General features: G+C 41.3%; 2 protein-coding genes across 2 annotated transcripts; both read right to left on the bottom strand.

Moving 5' to 3' along the window:
* Positions 1–1241: 1241 nt before the first annotated feature.
* LOC129151081 (olfactory receptor 491-like) lies at positions 1242–2200 on the bottom strand. The gene has a single exon (XM_054724741.1). The coding sequence runs from the start codon at positions 2172–2174 to the stop codon at positions 1242–1244; it is 933 nt and encodes a 310-aa protein (XP_054580716.1). The 5' UTR covers positions 2175–2200.
* A 5717-nt stretch (positions 2201–7917) lies between these two features.
* Positions 7918–8930, bottom strand: LOC129151311 (olfactory receptor 491-like). The gene has a single exon (XM_054725682.1). The coding sequence runs from the start codon at positions 8902–8904 to the stop codon at positions 7918–7920; it is 987 nt and encodes a 328-aa protein (XP_054581657.1). The 5' UTR covers positions 8905–8930.
* Positions 8931–16023: the final 7093 nt, after the last annotated feature.

Genomic DNA, 16023 nt, shown 5'->3' with positions numbered 1-16023 from the left:
AGCTAACCGGAATATCACTTTTCCTTAACTAATTAGTGACATCGCATTCACACCACTTAGAATAATCAAAGCTAAAAATTTCTGAGGTTTCCTCAAATTATTAAACTTTTTTTTAACCTCCCATACTAATCCATCAGCAAATCCTTTTGGTCTTTCACCTAAACTATATCTTGAATAGGTTAATTTCTAACTACACTACAACTGACTAGCCAATGAACCATCATCTCAGATCTTCTTTTTTTAAAATATGTTTTTATTGATTTCAGAGAGAGGAAGGGAGAGGGACAAATAGAAACATCAATGATGAAAGAGAATCATTGATTAGCTGCCTCTCTCTCTCTCTCTCTCTCTCTCTCTCTCTCTCTCTCTGTATATCTATCTATATATATCTGTCTATCCATCTATCTACCTATATCTATCTGTCTGTCTATCTACCTATCTATCTATCTATCTATCTATCTATCCATCCATCTATCCATCTATTTAACTAAACATATATGAACATTAATTTTTGTCACTGGTCTTTGACTCAAATTATTTTCCAATTGGCAAAGCTCAAATCCTCTAGAAAAGTAATAGCTGAAATCATTAGACTGCTCATGGCATCACAGTATAGGTTAAGTGCATGGAACAAGAGGACTTGATTTCTCTAGAATCTCCCAGACAACCTACTGGATCTCCCTAAGACTCAGCATTCTAACCTGTAAATTGAAGAAAATTTATAATATCATGGGATTGGTGTGAAAACTAAATTGAGAGGTATAGTGGTTTTTGGACCCAGACTTTCTGGATTCAAACACTGGATGCACAACCTCCTAGCTGCATGATTTTGAGCAATCTACTTAATGTCTCTGTGCCCCAAGTGATTTACATGTAAAATAGGAATAGTAGTACTACTTCATGTGGTTTTTGTGAAAAATAAACCAACTAATATATCTGATCACCCCCAACTGACCCCCACATAAGTTGCAACTATGTGAACTTAATGTGCTTAGAATAGGGCATGGAACACAGTAAATGCAAATTATTGTTTGCTAAATAAATTAATTAAGAAAAAGCCCATGAAACCTACAGGTGTTAATAACTGATAACTACAGCCATAATAACTGATTTATAAGTGCATAAAATGAGTTAGAAGAAGTATGAATTTAAGCAATCGGTTAGGCAGCATTTAGTAGGTCCTAAGTGTGATACAGGTAAACACAAACCTTACAGTTCATCTGACATGGTAAGAATAGATCCTAAGAACACAATCTGACAGTTGTCTTTCTCAGGGCATCTTTCACATCTCTGTTCCTCAGACTGTAGATAAGAGGGTTTAACATGGGGATCACCACCGTGTAGAACAGAGACACCACTTTGTTCTGGTCGGTTGAGTAGCTGGATTTGGGCAGGACATAAATGAAGGTAATAGTTCCATAGTACAGAGTAACTGCAGTGAGGTGGGAGGTGCAGGTGGAGAAGGCCTTGTGGCGCCCTTCAGCAGAACGCATCTTCAGGATGGTGATGAGGATGCAGATGTAAGAGAGAGATATCACAAACACTGTGACCACGATAATGGACCCAGAAGAGATGGAAGGGATAATTTCAATGATGGAGATATCGGAGCAGGAAATTTTTAACAAAGGGGAGAAATCACAGAAAAAGTGATCTACCTGATTTGGTCCACAGAAAGACACACTCAATAAACAGCCAGTAAATGTCCAAGCATTCACACATCCACCCAAGTAGCACATCCCCACTAAGAGAATGCAGATTCTGGGGGACATGTGGGTAGAGTAGAGCAGTGGAGAGCAGATGGCCACATAGCGGTCATAGGCCATGACAGCCAGCAGAAAGCACTCAGTCGTCCCAAACTTGACCACAGCACAGAGTTGAGCCACACAGCCAGCTAGAGACAGAGAGATTCTTTTCCTCAGGAAGCCCATGAGCATGACAGGTGTGACTGAGGAGGATATCCATATGTCAACAAAGGCCAAATGGCAGAGGAAAAGGTACATTGGGGTATGAAGCTGAGGACTGCTACTGATTAACATGATTATGCTGACATTGCCCATTAAGGTGACAGCATAGATTCCTAGGAATATCACAAAGAAGATGACACTAAGTGTAGATTCTTCTGTTAACCCCAAAAGGATGAGCTCCGTCACACTGGTATGGTTTCCAACCTCCATGTCCTCTTTGAATTATTCCTGTGGAGGGAAATGTGAGTATTCATTTTTTATTTTTTATGCTTCTCCATGTGTTGTGTGTGACACAGGCAAAGTTCCTCTGTTTAGAGGCAGTCCTGCAAAAGCAGGGTTATTGATGAATAATAAGAGAAGACAGTAGTGTAAGGCAATCATTTCAGGGCATACTAAACATTCAGTGAAAATTAGAAAAGAAAGATATGCTTATCAGAATGAGAAAACAGAAGTGTGATAATAATTTTAAGGGCCCTGGCTGGTGTGGCTGTTTTGGGAGTGGTATCCCATATACCAGAAGGTGGCAGGTTCGAGTCCTGGTCAGGGCACCTACCCAGTTAGGGCTCTATCCTTGGTTGGGGCACATAGTGTAGGCAACTGAAAGATGTTTTTCTCTCACATCAGTGTTTTTCTCTCTCTCTCTCTCTCTCTCTCTCTTCTCTCCTCTCTCTCTCTCTCTCTCTCTCTCTCTCTCTCTCTCTCTCTCTCCCCCCCCCCTCATTCCTATCTCCTTCTCTTCCTCCCTTTCTCTCTCTAAAGAAATCAATTAATAAAAGTGATAATTAAAAATATTATAAAATAATTTAATTGGGACTTAATTTACCTGAAAATTTCACTATTTATGCATATCTTATCTTTCCATTAACTTCAGCTAAATAAAAATCCTTGCAGATACATTCTACAGATTTATAAATCCTTTTTGCATGCATTTTCTTTTTTTCTCCTCTAATTAACAACTAAAGAAAAAGACTCACCTACAAATCTTTAACAATGCCTCACAATCCATTTGATTTATTGTACTTTGGGGGCATAAGTAACTAGTATTTATATATTTTGGAAATACTAAATGCTTTCTTATTCAGAAATAAGACATTACTCATATAATAATTCCATTTATATGATTTACAATTTCAGTCAATATTATCAATAAAATATATCCCAGTTTCCTAAGAAATTTCCCTATCTGAAATGCTAAATGGAAAATATGTCAAATGCCTTAGCATGGTATTCATGAAGCTTAATCTATCTGATTACATTTCTAAATGTATTTTCCCATATATGCTTCCTTGCAATTTTTGTGCTTTTGAGGGTCATGTTAAATGAAACTGAGGTTTTCTACTCAGTTTGTTGGTTCTGATTTTCAAAGAAACACAATTTTCTGCTATCAACATTATTTCCATTCTTAAAGTTCTAAACACTTATATACATGGTAAATATCACTACCAGATATCATAAAAATGTCTTATTTCTGAATAAGAAAGCATTTAGTATTTCCAAAAATGGGGCTTAGTTCTTTGAATAAATGAATGGTAAGGTTTAATGAACTAATATTTAAGAACCTACAGGTCATTAAAAATGTGTTCTATCTCTTCTTTGATTTCATTAAGTGCATTTAAATTACTCTAGTGACCGTTTGCTGCCATTGCTGGTAGCTCTAGCATTACACCTAATCAGTCATCTCCTGGAGCTTAATTATACCTTTCTATAGAAAAACTCTGACACATTTAAATACAGCTAGCTTGCCTCCACTGCCTTTCCTTTCTGACATTTAAGCATCTATTGTTCCTTTGGCCTTTCCACACATTCAAGGTCCCACAGAGTGCTCACTGTCAGACTCTGAACATACACAGGTCTGAGCAAGGGGCCAAGCACCGAGCAGGATTTGTGGGCCACCCCTGCATCACCGAGCACATGGTGTGAGCCTCAGTCCGTGCTGGCAGAGTCATGGAGATGAAGGGGAAAGAGTTCCTAGGCCGCCCACCGGCCAGCTGTTTTAACTCGAACATGCCAATCTCTGTGACTCCCAGCTTTTTCTTTGGTAAAATGGGAATAATTGTTTCTGCAATGCAGCTTTGTTGTGAGATTAAAAGACATGATATTTATAAAGTTTCCAAAGGTGTTTGGTCACACTGCAGGGCTATTTTTTATTAGGTAAAAATGAAGTGTTGGTGGATTTTCTTTGTTAATTTTTTTGATGAGAAAAACTACATAGGTTTTCTTTCAACACATGGCAGGAGATTTTCACCACAAATCAAAATTAAGACAGGAAGTACAATATCTGATGCCTTCATACTTTTGGACTACGTCATTGAGATGCATAATACGACATGTGATTCTTGATATTCCCTTCTTCTCCACTGGCTACCAGGGTTCTTTCTTGAGCTCTTCACTTTGCCATCCATTCATGCTGCCCACCTGGGGCAGGGACTCTAACACTCAACTATCCCTTCACTCAATGCATGGGGACTAGAAGGCATAGGACTGTGAGCCTCCAACCTGAGTACCTGGTGGTTTCTTCACGATTTCCTTTCAGAGTTTCAGTCACACAAGCATAGCAGTGGCTCTGGCTGCTGCAGACCATCCACACTGCCCTGCGACACCTGGGCAGCCTGGTTTTGGTGTCTAGAGTAACCATTCTGCTGTGCATCCCTTGCTGAGGCCACAGTCTCCACAGAGGTCAAGAGCTAAGTTGATTAGTTTCTTTTATTTTAAATTTCTCATTGAACAAATAACAATTAAAACAGTTGCACTCACCTTCAGAGCCAGAATGCTTGAGGCTGAACTCCAAGGAGAATTTTATAAGGCAGAAGTTTTCCACTTAGTTTTATAGGTTGCATACTGGACAATGTAGACCACTGAATGCTCCCCTTGATCAAGGACCATAGTTACACACATGCTGTGAGGATGAGGGTGGCTACCTATGTGTGTGTGGTGGGAGGAAAAGGAAGGCTCTAACAGAACAGAACAAATCTCTTAGGGCTGTTTTTGCTTGCCCCATTGAGAAAAAGGTTCTCGTACAGAAAACCATGTAGAGCCTGGTGACTCATTAAGGCCAGGCTGTCCTTCCCAAAGGAGCATCAGGATGTCATGGTGTCCTTTGGAATCCCTTCTCCCTTAATTAATGAAAGTGAAGGAGAGAGTTTTTGGTCTCCCAGACCATGGGAAACGTTCAGAACAATTAGCTTCCTACTTTGTTAGGGTTAGTAGGATGACGTCAGTTTTCTTTCCAATAAAATAACCTTTGGGTCACTATGAAAAGGAACATTATAATTGAAGTAGGGAATAGTAAGCAAGAAAACTATTACTTTGACTTAGTGACTATTTAGCTGTAGAAAAAATATTAAGACGATTCTCCCTGAATTTCAGTATACACAGGATGGTCCCCTATTTAAATGTCTTGGAAGTATTTTCTACTCACCCCCCAACAGAATAATCCCAGGAAATGTTCTGAGTTATCTAAGCACCCACATTCCCCTGAGCCAGCTGGCAACAGCAGGTACATTAGGTACCCCACCTTCCTTTCTATGTCTCTAAAGGTTACCATTAAGATCCATTATTTCTATTCCTCTTTTCACACCAGATTCCCCCCACCCCCCCTGTAAAAGGAAGGGTGATTAAGAGGATTGAAATATAAGCTCAGAAGGCAGAGCCAAGAGCCACAGATACTTATTAGCAAAACCAGAACTAGATCCTGATTTTAAAATATATGGCAGCATGTGTCTAGTTGGATTTTGCAATTTCCATGGGCCAGTGCTGCTAGGTGACTCCCATATTCCTCCCTTATGAAAAGTATTTACTGGCCGAAACCGGTTTGGCTCAGTGGATAGAGTGTCGGTCTGCGGACTAGAAGGTCCCAGGTTCGATTCCAGTCAAGGGCATGTACATTGGTTGCGGGCACATCCCCCGGTGAGGGGTGTGCAGGAGGCAGCTGGTCGATGTCTCTCTCTCATCGATGTTTCTAGCTCTCTATCCCTCTCCCTTCCTCTCTGTGAAAAATCAATAAAATATATTGATTAAAAAAAAAAGAAAAGTATTTACTGCAGTCTTTCAATGCCTGTATCAATAGTACCTGATAGATGTGTAGGAGTCATATTCATATGTCTTGTCACATTAGTTCCTAGGTCAGCAAATCAAAAGAAGTTGTGCACAAGGAACCTCACCCATGCCTGATCTAGATCTCATGATGAGAAACTCAATGCCAATGCTGTAATGGCATAATGTTTTGAGGAAATATAGGAAGGTATAAATGTATTTTGATACATGGGAAGTAGATAAGTAATTGTGGTCAGAGGGATTATGGTAAATTGGAGATGGTTCCAAAGTCTTTGATATTCATGTGTCACTGAAAGATGTGATCTAATTTCCCTCCCCTTAAACCTGGACTGGCTTTAGTGATTTATTTTATTTATTATTTTATTTTATTTTATTTTATTATTTTATTGCCAATATAAGAGAGTGGAAATGATGCTCTGGGTCTCCTCAGGTTAGGTCATAGGGAACAATCTTTTTTAGCCTCTTGGGACACTTGCTATTGGAGTGTGAGCCAACAGGTGAGAAATTCAACGACTTTGCTGGTAAGACCTATGGAAAGACTCTAAGACTACGTAGAGAGGGAGAGGATTTCAAACCATCCTTGCCAAGGTGCCAGGCTTCTGAGTGCACCTCAATATCACTAATTGACTCCTGTTAATTTATTGTGGAGGAGACAAGCCTAACCTGAATTTCTGACTCACAAAAAAAATGGAATACAAAAGAATAATTTTGTTTTAAGCCATAAGTTTTGAGTGACTTGTTATGCAGCAATAGCTAACCGGAATATCACTTTTCCTTAACTAATTAGTGACATCGCATTCACACCACTTAGAATAATCAAAGCTAAAAATTTCTGAGGTTTCCTCAAATTATTAAACTTTTTTTTAACCTCCCATACTAATCCATCAGCAAATCCTTTTGGTCTTTCACCTAAACTATATCTTGAATAGGTTAATTTCTAACTACACTACAACTGACTAGCCAATGAACCATCATCTCAGATCTTCTTTTTTTAAAATATGTTTTTATTGATTTCAGAGAGAGGAAGGGAGAGGGACAAATAGAAACATCAATGATGAAAGAGAATCATTGATTAGCTGCCTCTCTCTCTCTCTCTGTATATCTATCTATATATATCTGTCTATCCATCTATCTACCTATATCTATCTGTCTGTCTATCTATCTATCTATCTATCTATCTATCTATCTATCTATCCATCTATTTAACTAAACATATATGGACATTAATGTTTGTCACTGGTCTTTGACTCAAATTATTTTCCAATTGGCAAAGCTCAAATCCTCTAGAAAAGTAATAGCTGAAATCATTAGACTGCTCATGGCATCACAGTATAGGTTAAGTGCATGGAACAAGAGGATCTGATTTCTCTAGAATCTCCCAGACAACCTACTGGATCTCCCTAAGACTCAGCATTCTAACCTGTAAATTGAAGGAAATTTATAATATCATGGGATTGGTGTGAAAACTAAATTGAGAGGTATAGTGGTTTTTGGACCCAGACTTTCTGGATTCAAACACTGGATGCACAACCTCCTAGCTGCATGATTTTGAGCAATCTACTTAATGTCTCTGTGCCCCAAGTGATTTACATGTAAAATAGAAATAGTAGTACTACTTCATGTGGTTTTTGTGAAAAATAAACCAACTAATATATCTGATCACCCCCAACTGACCCCCACATAAGTTGCAACTATGTGAACTTAATGTGCTTAGAATAGGGCATGGAACACAGTAAATGCAAATTATTGTTTGCTAAATAAATTAATTAAGAAAAAGCACATGAAACCTACAGGTGTTAATAACTGATAACTACAGCCATAATAACTGATTTATAAGTGCATAAAATGAGTTAGAAGAAGTATGAATTTAAGCAATCGGTTAGGCAGCATTTAGTAGGTCCTAAGTGTGATACAGGTAAACACAAACCTTACAGTTCATCTGACATGGTAAGAATATCTGACACAATCTGACAGTTGTCTTTCTCAGGGCATCTTTCACATCTCTGTTCCTCAGACTGTAGATAAGAGGGTTTAACATGGGGATCACCACCGTGTAGAACAGAGACACCACTTTGTTCTGGTCGGTTGAGTAGCTGGATTTGGGCAGGACATAAATGAAGGTAATAGTTCCATAGTAGAGAGTAACTGCAGTGAGGTGGGAGGTGCAGGTGGAGAAGGCCTTGTGGCGCCCTTCAGCAGAACGCATCTTCAGGATGGTGATGAGGATGCAGATGTAAGAGAGAGATATCACAAACACTGTGACCACGATAATGGACCCAGAAGAGATGGAAGGGATAATTTCAATGATGGAGATATCGGAGCAGGAAATTTTTAACAAAGGGGAGAAATCACAGAAAAAGTGATCTACCTGATTTGGTCCACAGAAAGACACACTCAATAAACAGCCAGTAAATGTCCAAGCATTCACACATCCACCCAAGTAGCACATCCCCACTAAGAGAATGCAGATTCTGGGGGACATGTGGGTAGAGTAGAGCAGTGGAGAGCAGATGGCCACATAGCGGTCATAGGCCATGACAGCCAGCAGAAAGCACTCAGTCGTCCCAAACTTGACCACAGCACAGAGTTGAGCCAAACAACCAGCTAGAGACAGAGAGATTCTTTTCCTCAGGAAGCCCATGAGCATGACAGGTGTGACTGAGGAGGATATCCATATGTCAACAAAGGCCAAATGGCAGAGGAAAAGGTACATTGGGGTATGAAGCTGAGGACTGCTACTGATTAACATGATTATGCTGACATTGCCCATTAAGGTGACAGCATAGATTCCTAGGAATATCACAAAGAAGATGACACTAAGTGTAGATTCTTCTGTTAACCCCAAAAGGATGAGCTCCGTCACACTGGTATGGTTTCCAACCTCCATGTCCTCTTTGAATTATTCCTGTGGAGGGAAATGTGAGTATTCATTTTTTATTTTTTATGCTTCTCCATGTGTTGTGTGTGACACTAGGCAAAGTTCCTCTGTTTAGAGGCAGTCCTGCAAAAGCAGGGTTATTGATGAATAATAAGAGAAGACAGTAGTGTAAGGCAATCATTTCAGGGCATACTAAACATTCAGTGAAAATTAGAAAAGAAAGATATGCTTATCAGAATGAGAAAACAGAAGTGTGAAAATAATTGTAAGGCTGGTGTGGTGTGGCTGTTTTGGGAGTGGTATCCAATATACCCCAGGAAGGTGGCAGGTTCGAGTCCTGGTCAGGGCACCTACCCAGTTAGGGCTCTATCCTTGGTTGGGGCACATAGTGTAGGCAACTGATAGATGTTTTTCTCTCACATCAGTGTTTTTCTCTCTCTCTCTCTCTCCCTCTCTCTCTCTCTCTCTCTCTCTCTCTCTCTCTCTCTCTCTCTCTCTCTCTCTCTTCCCCCCTCATTCCTATCTCCTTCTCTTCCTCCCTTTCTCTCTCTAAAGAAATCAATTAATAAAAGTGATAATTAAAAATATTATAAAATAATTTAATTGGGACTTAATTTACCTGAAAATTTCACTATTTATGCATATCTTATCTTTCCATTAACTTCAGCTAAATAAAAATCCTTGCAGATACATTCTACAGATTTATAAATCCTTTTTGCATGCATTTTCTTTTTTTCTCCTCTAATTAACAACTAAAGAAAAAGACTCACCTACATTCTTTAACAATGCCTCACAATCCATTTGATTTATTGTACTTTGGGGGCATAAGTAACTAGTATTTATATATTATGGAAATACTAAATGCTTTCTTATTCAGAAATAAGACATTACTCATATAATAATTCCATTTACCTGATTTACAATTTCAGTCAATATTATCAATAAAATATATCCCAGTTTCCTAAGAAATTTCCATATCTGAAATGCTAAATGGAAAATATGTCAAATGCCTTAGCATGGTATTCATGAAGCTTAATCTATCTGATTACATTTCTAAATGTATTTTCTTATATATGCTTCCTTGCAATTTTTGTGCTTTTGAGGGTCATGTTAAATGAAACTGAGGTTTTCTACTCAGTTTGTTAGTTCTGATTTTCAAAGAAACACAATTTTCTGCTATCAACATTATTTCCATTCTTAAAGTTCTAAACACTTACATACATGGTAAATATCACTACCAGATATCATAAAAATGTCTTATTTCTGAATAAGAAAGCATTTTGTATTTCCAAAAATGGGGCTTAGTTCTTTGAATAAATGAATGGTAAGGTTTAATGAACTAATATTTAAGAACCTACAGGTCATTAAAAATGTGTTCTATCTCTTCTTTGATTTCATTATGTGCATTTAAATTACTCTAGTGACCGTTTGCTGCCATTGCTGGTAGCTCTAGCATTACACCTAATCAGTCATCTCCTGGAGCTTAATTATACCTTTCTATAGAAAAACTCTGACACATTTAAATACAGCTAGCTTGCCTCCACTGCCTTTCCTTTCTGACATTTAAGCATCTATTGTTCCTTTGGCCTTTCCACACATTCAAGGTCCCACAGAGTGCTCATTGTCAGACTCTGAACATACACAGGTCTGAGCAAGGGGCCAAGCACCGAGCAGGATTTGTGGGCCACCCCTGCATCACCGAGCACATGGTGTGAGCCTCAGTCCGTGCTGCCAGAGTCATGGAGATGAAGGGGAAAGAGTTCCTAGGCCGCCCACCGGCCAGCTGTTTTAACTCGAACATGCCAATCTCTGTGACTCCCAGCTTTTTCTTTGGTAAAATGGGAATAATTGTTTCTGCAATGCAGCTTTGTTGTGAGATTAAAAGACATGATATTTATAAAGTTTCCAAAGGTGTTTGGTCACACTGCAGGGCTATTTTTTATTAGGTAAAAATGAAGTGTTGGTGGATTTTCTTTGTTAATTTTTTTGATTTTAAAAACTACATAGATTTCTTTCAACACATGGCAGGAGATTTTCACCACAAATCAAAATTAAGACAGGAAGTACAATATCTGATGCCTTCATACTTTTGGACTACGTCATTGAGATGCATAATACGACATGTGATTCTTGATATTCCCTTCTTCTCCACTGGCTACCAGGGTTCTTTCTTGAGCTCTTCACTTTGCCATCCATTCATGCTGCCCACCTGGGGCAGGGACTCTAACTCTCAACTATCCCTTCACTCAATGCATGGGGACTAGAAGGCATAGGACTGTGAGCCTCCAACCTGAGTACCTGGTGGTTTCTTCACGATTTCCTTTCAGAGTTTCAGTCACACAAGCATAGCAGTGGCTCTGGCTGCTGCAGACCATCCACACTGCCCTGCGACACCTGGGCAGCCTGGTTTTGGTGTCTAGAGTAACCATTCTGCTGTGCATCCCTTGCTGAGGCCACAGTCTCCACAGAGGTCAAGAGCTAAGTTGATTAGTTTCTTTTATTTTAAATTTCTCATTGAACAAATAACAATTAAAACAGTTGCACTCACCTTCAGAGCCAGAATGCTTGAGGCTGAACTCCAAGGAGAATTTTATAAGGCAGAAGTTTTCCACTTAGTTTTATAGGTTGCATACTGGACAATGTAGACCACTGAATGCTCCCCTTGATCAAGGACCATAGTTACACACGTGCTGTGAGGATGAGGGTGGCTATCTATGGGTGTGTGGTGGGAGGAAAAGGAAGGCTCTAACAGAACAGAACAAATCTCTTAGGGCTGTTTTTGCTTGCCCCATTGAGAAAAAGGTTCTCGTACAGAAAACCATGTAGAGCCTGGTGACTCATTAAGGCCAGGCTGTCCTTCCCAAAGGAGCATCAGGATGTCATGGTGTCCTTTGGAATCCCTTCTCCCTTAATTAATGAAAGTGAAGGAGAGAGTTTTTGGTCTCCCAGACCATGGGAAATGTTCAGAACAATTAGCTTCCTACTTTGTTAGGGTTAGTAGGATGACGTCAGTTTTCTTTCCAATAAAATAACCTTTGGGTCACTATGAAAAGGAACATTATAATTGAAATAGGGAATAGTAAGGAAGAAAACTATTACTTTGACTTAGTGACTATTTAGCTGTAGAAAAAATATTAAGACGATTCTCCCTGAATTTCAGTATACACAGGATGGTCCCCTATTTAAATGTCTTGGAAGTATTTTCTACTCACCCCCCAACAGACTAATCCCAGGAAATGTTCTGAGTTATCTAAGCACCCACATTCCCCTGAGCCAGCTGGCAACAGCAGGTACATTAGGTACCCCACCTTCCTTTCTATGTCTCTAAAGGTTACCATTAAGATCCATTATTTCTATACCTGTTTTCACACCAGAGTGAATTGCAAAACCAGGATAAGAAGGAGCAGGTCCCTAATCTTCAAAATGGTGGTCGCCAGTAGATCTGCATCTTACTCAATCCTTCTTCTGCCTTAAATTAAACTAGAGGCCCGATGCAAGAAATTCGTGCAAGAGTAGTAGGTCTTCCTCTGGCTGCCAGCAGGCACCCAGGACCTGGGCTTTCCTCACAGGCTCAGCTTCATTGGGAAGGATGTATGGTCTAATTAGCATATTATGCTTTTATTATTATAGATTATTCATCTTTTTGGACAGTGGCAATGGCCAGTACTCCATAAGGCCTGAGAAGTTGAGAGCAAACCCATCATTCACTTAATCACTAATGTAATCAACCAATCATCCAAATCAAATTGAGGCCCTGCTATCCAAAACACAAGACAATCAAACAAATTTCAACCCAGATGGAATTTATCACACAGTGTCAGCAGTAGTACAATGAAATAATGGAAAAGCTGCTTCAGTAATATAGGAGAAAGAATGATTTACTGTGCATCTAAGGGGCTGGTCAGGGAAGGTGGCATAACTTAGGTGCTAATGAAGATGTATTTTTAAGAATCCTGATGGAAGCTTTGTCCAGAGATTTAGACAATGAATTGCTGGAATAGAAATCTGGCTGTAGAGATGGAGACAAGAGTCATTCCCACCAGGGCTTGAATTCCATCTCTGTAGACAAAACAGTCCCTTTGCCCTGGCTGGTGTGGCTCAGTTGGTTCATTGTCCTCTCATGCACTGAAAGGATGCTGGTTTGATTCCCAGTCAGCACATGCCCAGGTTGTGGGCTCAATCCCAGTATGGGGTATGCAGGAAGCAGTCGATTAATGATTCTCTTATTCTCTCTCATCGATATTTTTCTCTCTCTCTCTTTTTCCCTTTCTCTTTGTCTAAAATCAATAAAAACATATTTAAAAACATAAAAAATTATTTATTCATGGGTGGTTTGGGGGAAAATTGTCCTTCATTTAAATAGTTTGAAAAACTTAGGTGTGACCTTTTAAACTAGGAGACCAGGGTTCAGTTTGAGGTGTTTGAGCTTAACCCCTCGGAGACTCAATTTCATGATTTCTAAAATGGGGTTAATGATTTCTATCTAATAGTCTATTTCTTCCTCAATCCCACACACTTCCTCCTATGAGATCCATGACATTGCAACTATGGCACCTTCGGTCTGCCAGGCCACATTGATCTCCCTGCCATTCCTCATTCCTTGAGGATTTTAGCACCTGCACTAAAATTTTCCTCTCCATCTCTATCTTTGTCATCAGCAAGGACAACTTCTAACTACTTGCATATCACAACTGATAACCTAACTTAAAATTCCTCCACATTCTTGACTCTAATAGTTTTTATTCATCCACTAGTGGACCAGTGCATGAAATTCGTGCACAGGGGAGGTGGGGTGGTCCCTCAGCCCGGCCTGCATCCTCTCCACTCTGGGACCCCTTGAAGGATGTCCTACTGCTGGTTTACAGGGGTTGGGCCTAAACTGGCAGTTGGACATCACTCTTGCAATCTGGGACTGCTGGCTCCTAACCGTTCACCTGCCTGCCTGCCTGATTGTCCCTAACCACTCTGCCTGCCAGCCTGCTCACCCCCAACTGCCTCCCGTGCCAGCGTGCTCACCCCCAACTGCCCACCCTGCTGGCCTGCTTGCCCCAAACTGCCCCCCCGCTGTCCTGATCACCCCCAACTGGCCCCCCTGCTGGTCTGTTCACCGCAAACTGTCCCCCCTCACCAGCCTGATCATCCCCAATAGCCCCCACCCCACCGGCCTGATCACCCACAACTGCTATCCCATCCTGGCCTGATTACCCACAACTTCCCTCCCCTCTTGGCCTCTAACCACCTCTACCTCGACCCATCCACCATGGCTGTGTCCAGAAGAACGTCTGGAAGGTCTCCCAGTCTAATTAGCATATTACTCTTTTACTAGTATAGATAGAGGCCTGGTGCACTGGAGGGGGCCAGCTGGTTTGCCCTTAATCATGTCCCGGATCAGGGTGAGGGTTCCCTTGGGGCATGGGGCAGCCTGGGTGAGGGGCCTGTGGTGGTTTGCGGGCCAGCCATGCCCCCATGGGGTGAGGGTCCCTGCTGGGGGGCTTGGCCAGCCTGGGTGAGGGGCTGAAGGCTGTTTTCAAGCTGGCCACACCCCCTTTATGGTGGGGGTTCCCGCTGGGGTGCCTGGCCAGCCTGGGTGAGGGGCTGATGGCTATTTGCAGGCTGGCCATGACCCCAGCAGGGACCCTCACCCCATGGGGGCGTGGCCAGCCTGGGTGAGGGGCTGATGGCTGTTTGCAGGCTGGGCATGCCCCCCAGGAGGGACTCTTACTCCATGGGGGCATGGCCAGCCTGGGTAAGGGGCTGAGGGCCATTTTCAGGCTGACCACACCCCCTTTAGGTTGGGGGTCCCCCTGGGGTGCCTGGCCAGCCTGGGTGAGGGGCTGATGGCTGTTTTCAGGCTAGCCAAGCCCCCCCCCAGTGGGGACCCTCACCCCATGGGGGTGTGGTCATCCTGGGTAAGGGGCTGAGGGCTGTTTTCAGGCTGGCCACACAACTCCAGTGACCCAGGCTCCCAGTCCCTCCTTGAGTGGTGGCCAGGGCTGGCGGGAAGCTTGGCTTCCTCCATTGCCGGGGGCAACCCAAGCCTCCTGCTTGCTCCAGCTCCATGGCCACCACCATCTTTGTTGGGTTAATTAGCATACTCACTCCTGATTGGCTGGTAGGCATAGCTGAGGGATGATCAATTTGCATGTTTCTCTTTTATTAGTGTAGATACTCTGATTATGAAACCCTCTATCAGATTCATATCCTAAATATCACAATTTTCAGTTCTGTGCCACTTAATAAATATGTAAAACTGAAAATAAGGTGTTAAAGCCTAATCAACCAAAGGCCATCAGAGACAAACATACAACCTTGCTTACAGCAACAAAAAATGATCCTTTAATTGTAAAATGCTTCTGGATTGGGAGGACAATATATGGAATATAGTCTTCCCTTAATGCAGTGCTTCTTATAACTGTAAAAAAAAATGCTTGCAGGAACCCTGAAAGTATATCTGAACATTATAAGATATATTGGTCCTAATTATGGTCATAAGACTTCTAAGATAGGGTGGTCCCTCTACCTGTGCTAATGCTGTCTCTTGGGGTCCAATGTAAAAGCCTGGGAGGATTATGCTCCTCGAAGAGAGATGGCTGATATAACTGCTGGCATGGTGAAATTTTCAGTTATGAAGTTCTTTATGGGTGTTTTGCATACTATTAGGCATTATTTTGTTTTCTGTGATTATTTCCATTTAAAGTTTTACCTTCATAGCACAACCTTTCCCGATGATAATCAATGTCAACCTCAAACTCAGAGCTCGGACTAGGAAGAGTGCCGAAGTGTATTGTCAGCATCACCAGCAATTCCTCACATTTCTACTTCCCTTCCTGTACCCACTAGGCTGTCACTGGCTCCTCTGTTGGTAGAGCTGGGGAAGTAACAGAAGGTAACTGACAGCAAAGGCTGTATTTGACCAGAGATGTACCTTTTCAAAGTTAAATTTTTTCAGGCATGAGTCAGACACCATTCCCACACATTCCAGGGCTTACATGCCAAACTCTGGGTGATTCTTAGATACCTTCTTAACTTTCTTGCAATTGGGGATGGGGCATTTATGTCTTAGTTTGCATTTACTGGAGGCAGAGGCTGAGACAGGCTTTTGCTTCAGGTATTTTATTTGGGAGGTGA

The sequence above is a fragment of the Eptesicus fuscus genome, chromosome 13 (assembly GCF_027574615.1).
Source record: "Eptesicus fuscus isolate TK198812 chromosome 13, DD_ASM_mEF_20220401, whole genome shotgun sequence".
Taxonomy (NCBI): domain Eukaryota; kingdom Metazoa; phylum Chordata; class Mammalia; order Chiroptera; family Vespertilionidae; genus Eptesicus; species Eptesicus fuscus.
This window is presented reverse-complemented; position numbering and strand designations above follow the sequence as displayed.

Coding starts and splice junctions, on each gene's coding strand:
- LOC129151081 (XM_054724741.1), bottom strand. CDS start 2,174: ATGGAGGTTGGAAACCATACCAGTGTGACGGAGCTCATCCTTTTGGGG.
- LOC129151311 (XM_054725682.1), bottom strand. CDS start 8,904: ATGGAGGTTGGAAACCATACCAGTGTGACGGAGCTCATCCTTTTGGGG.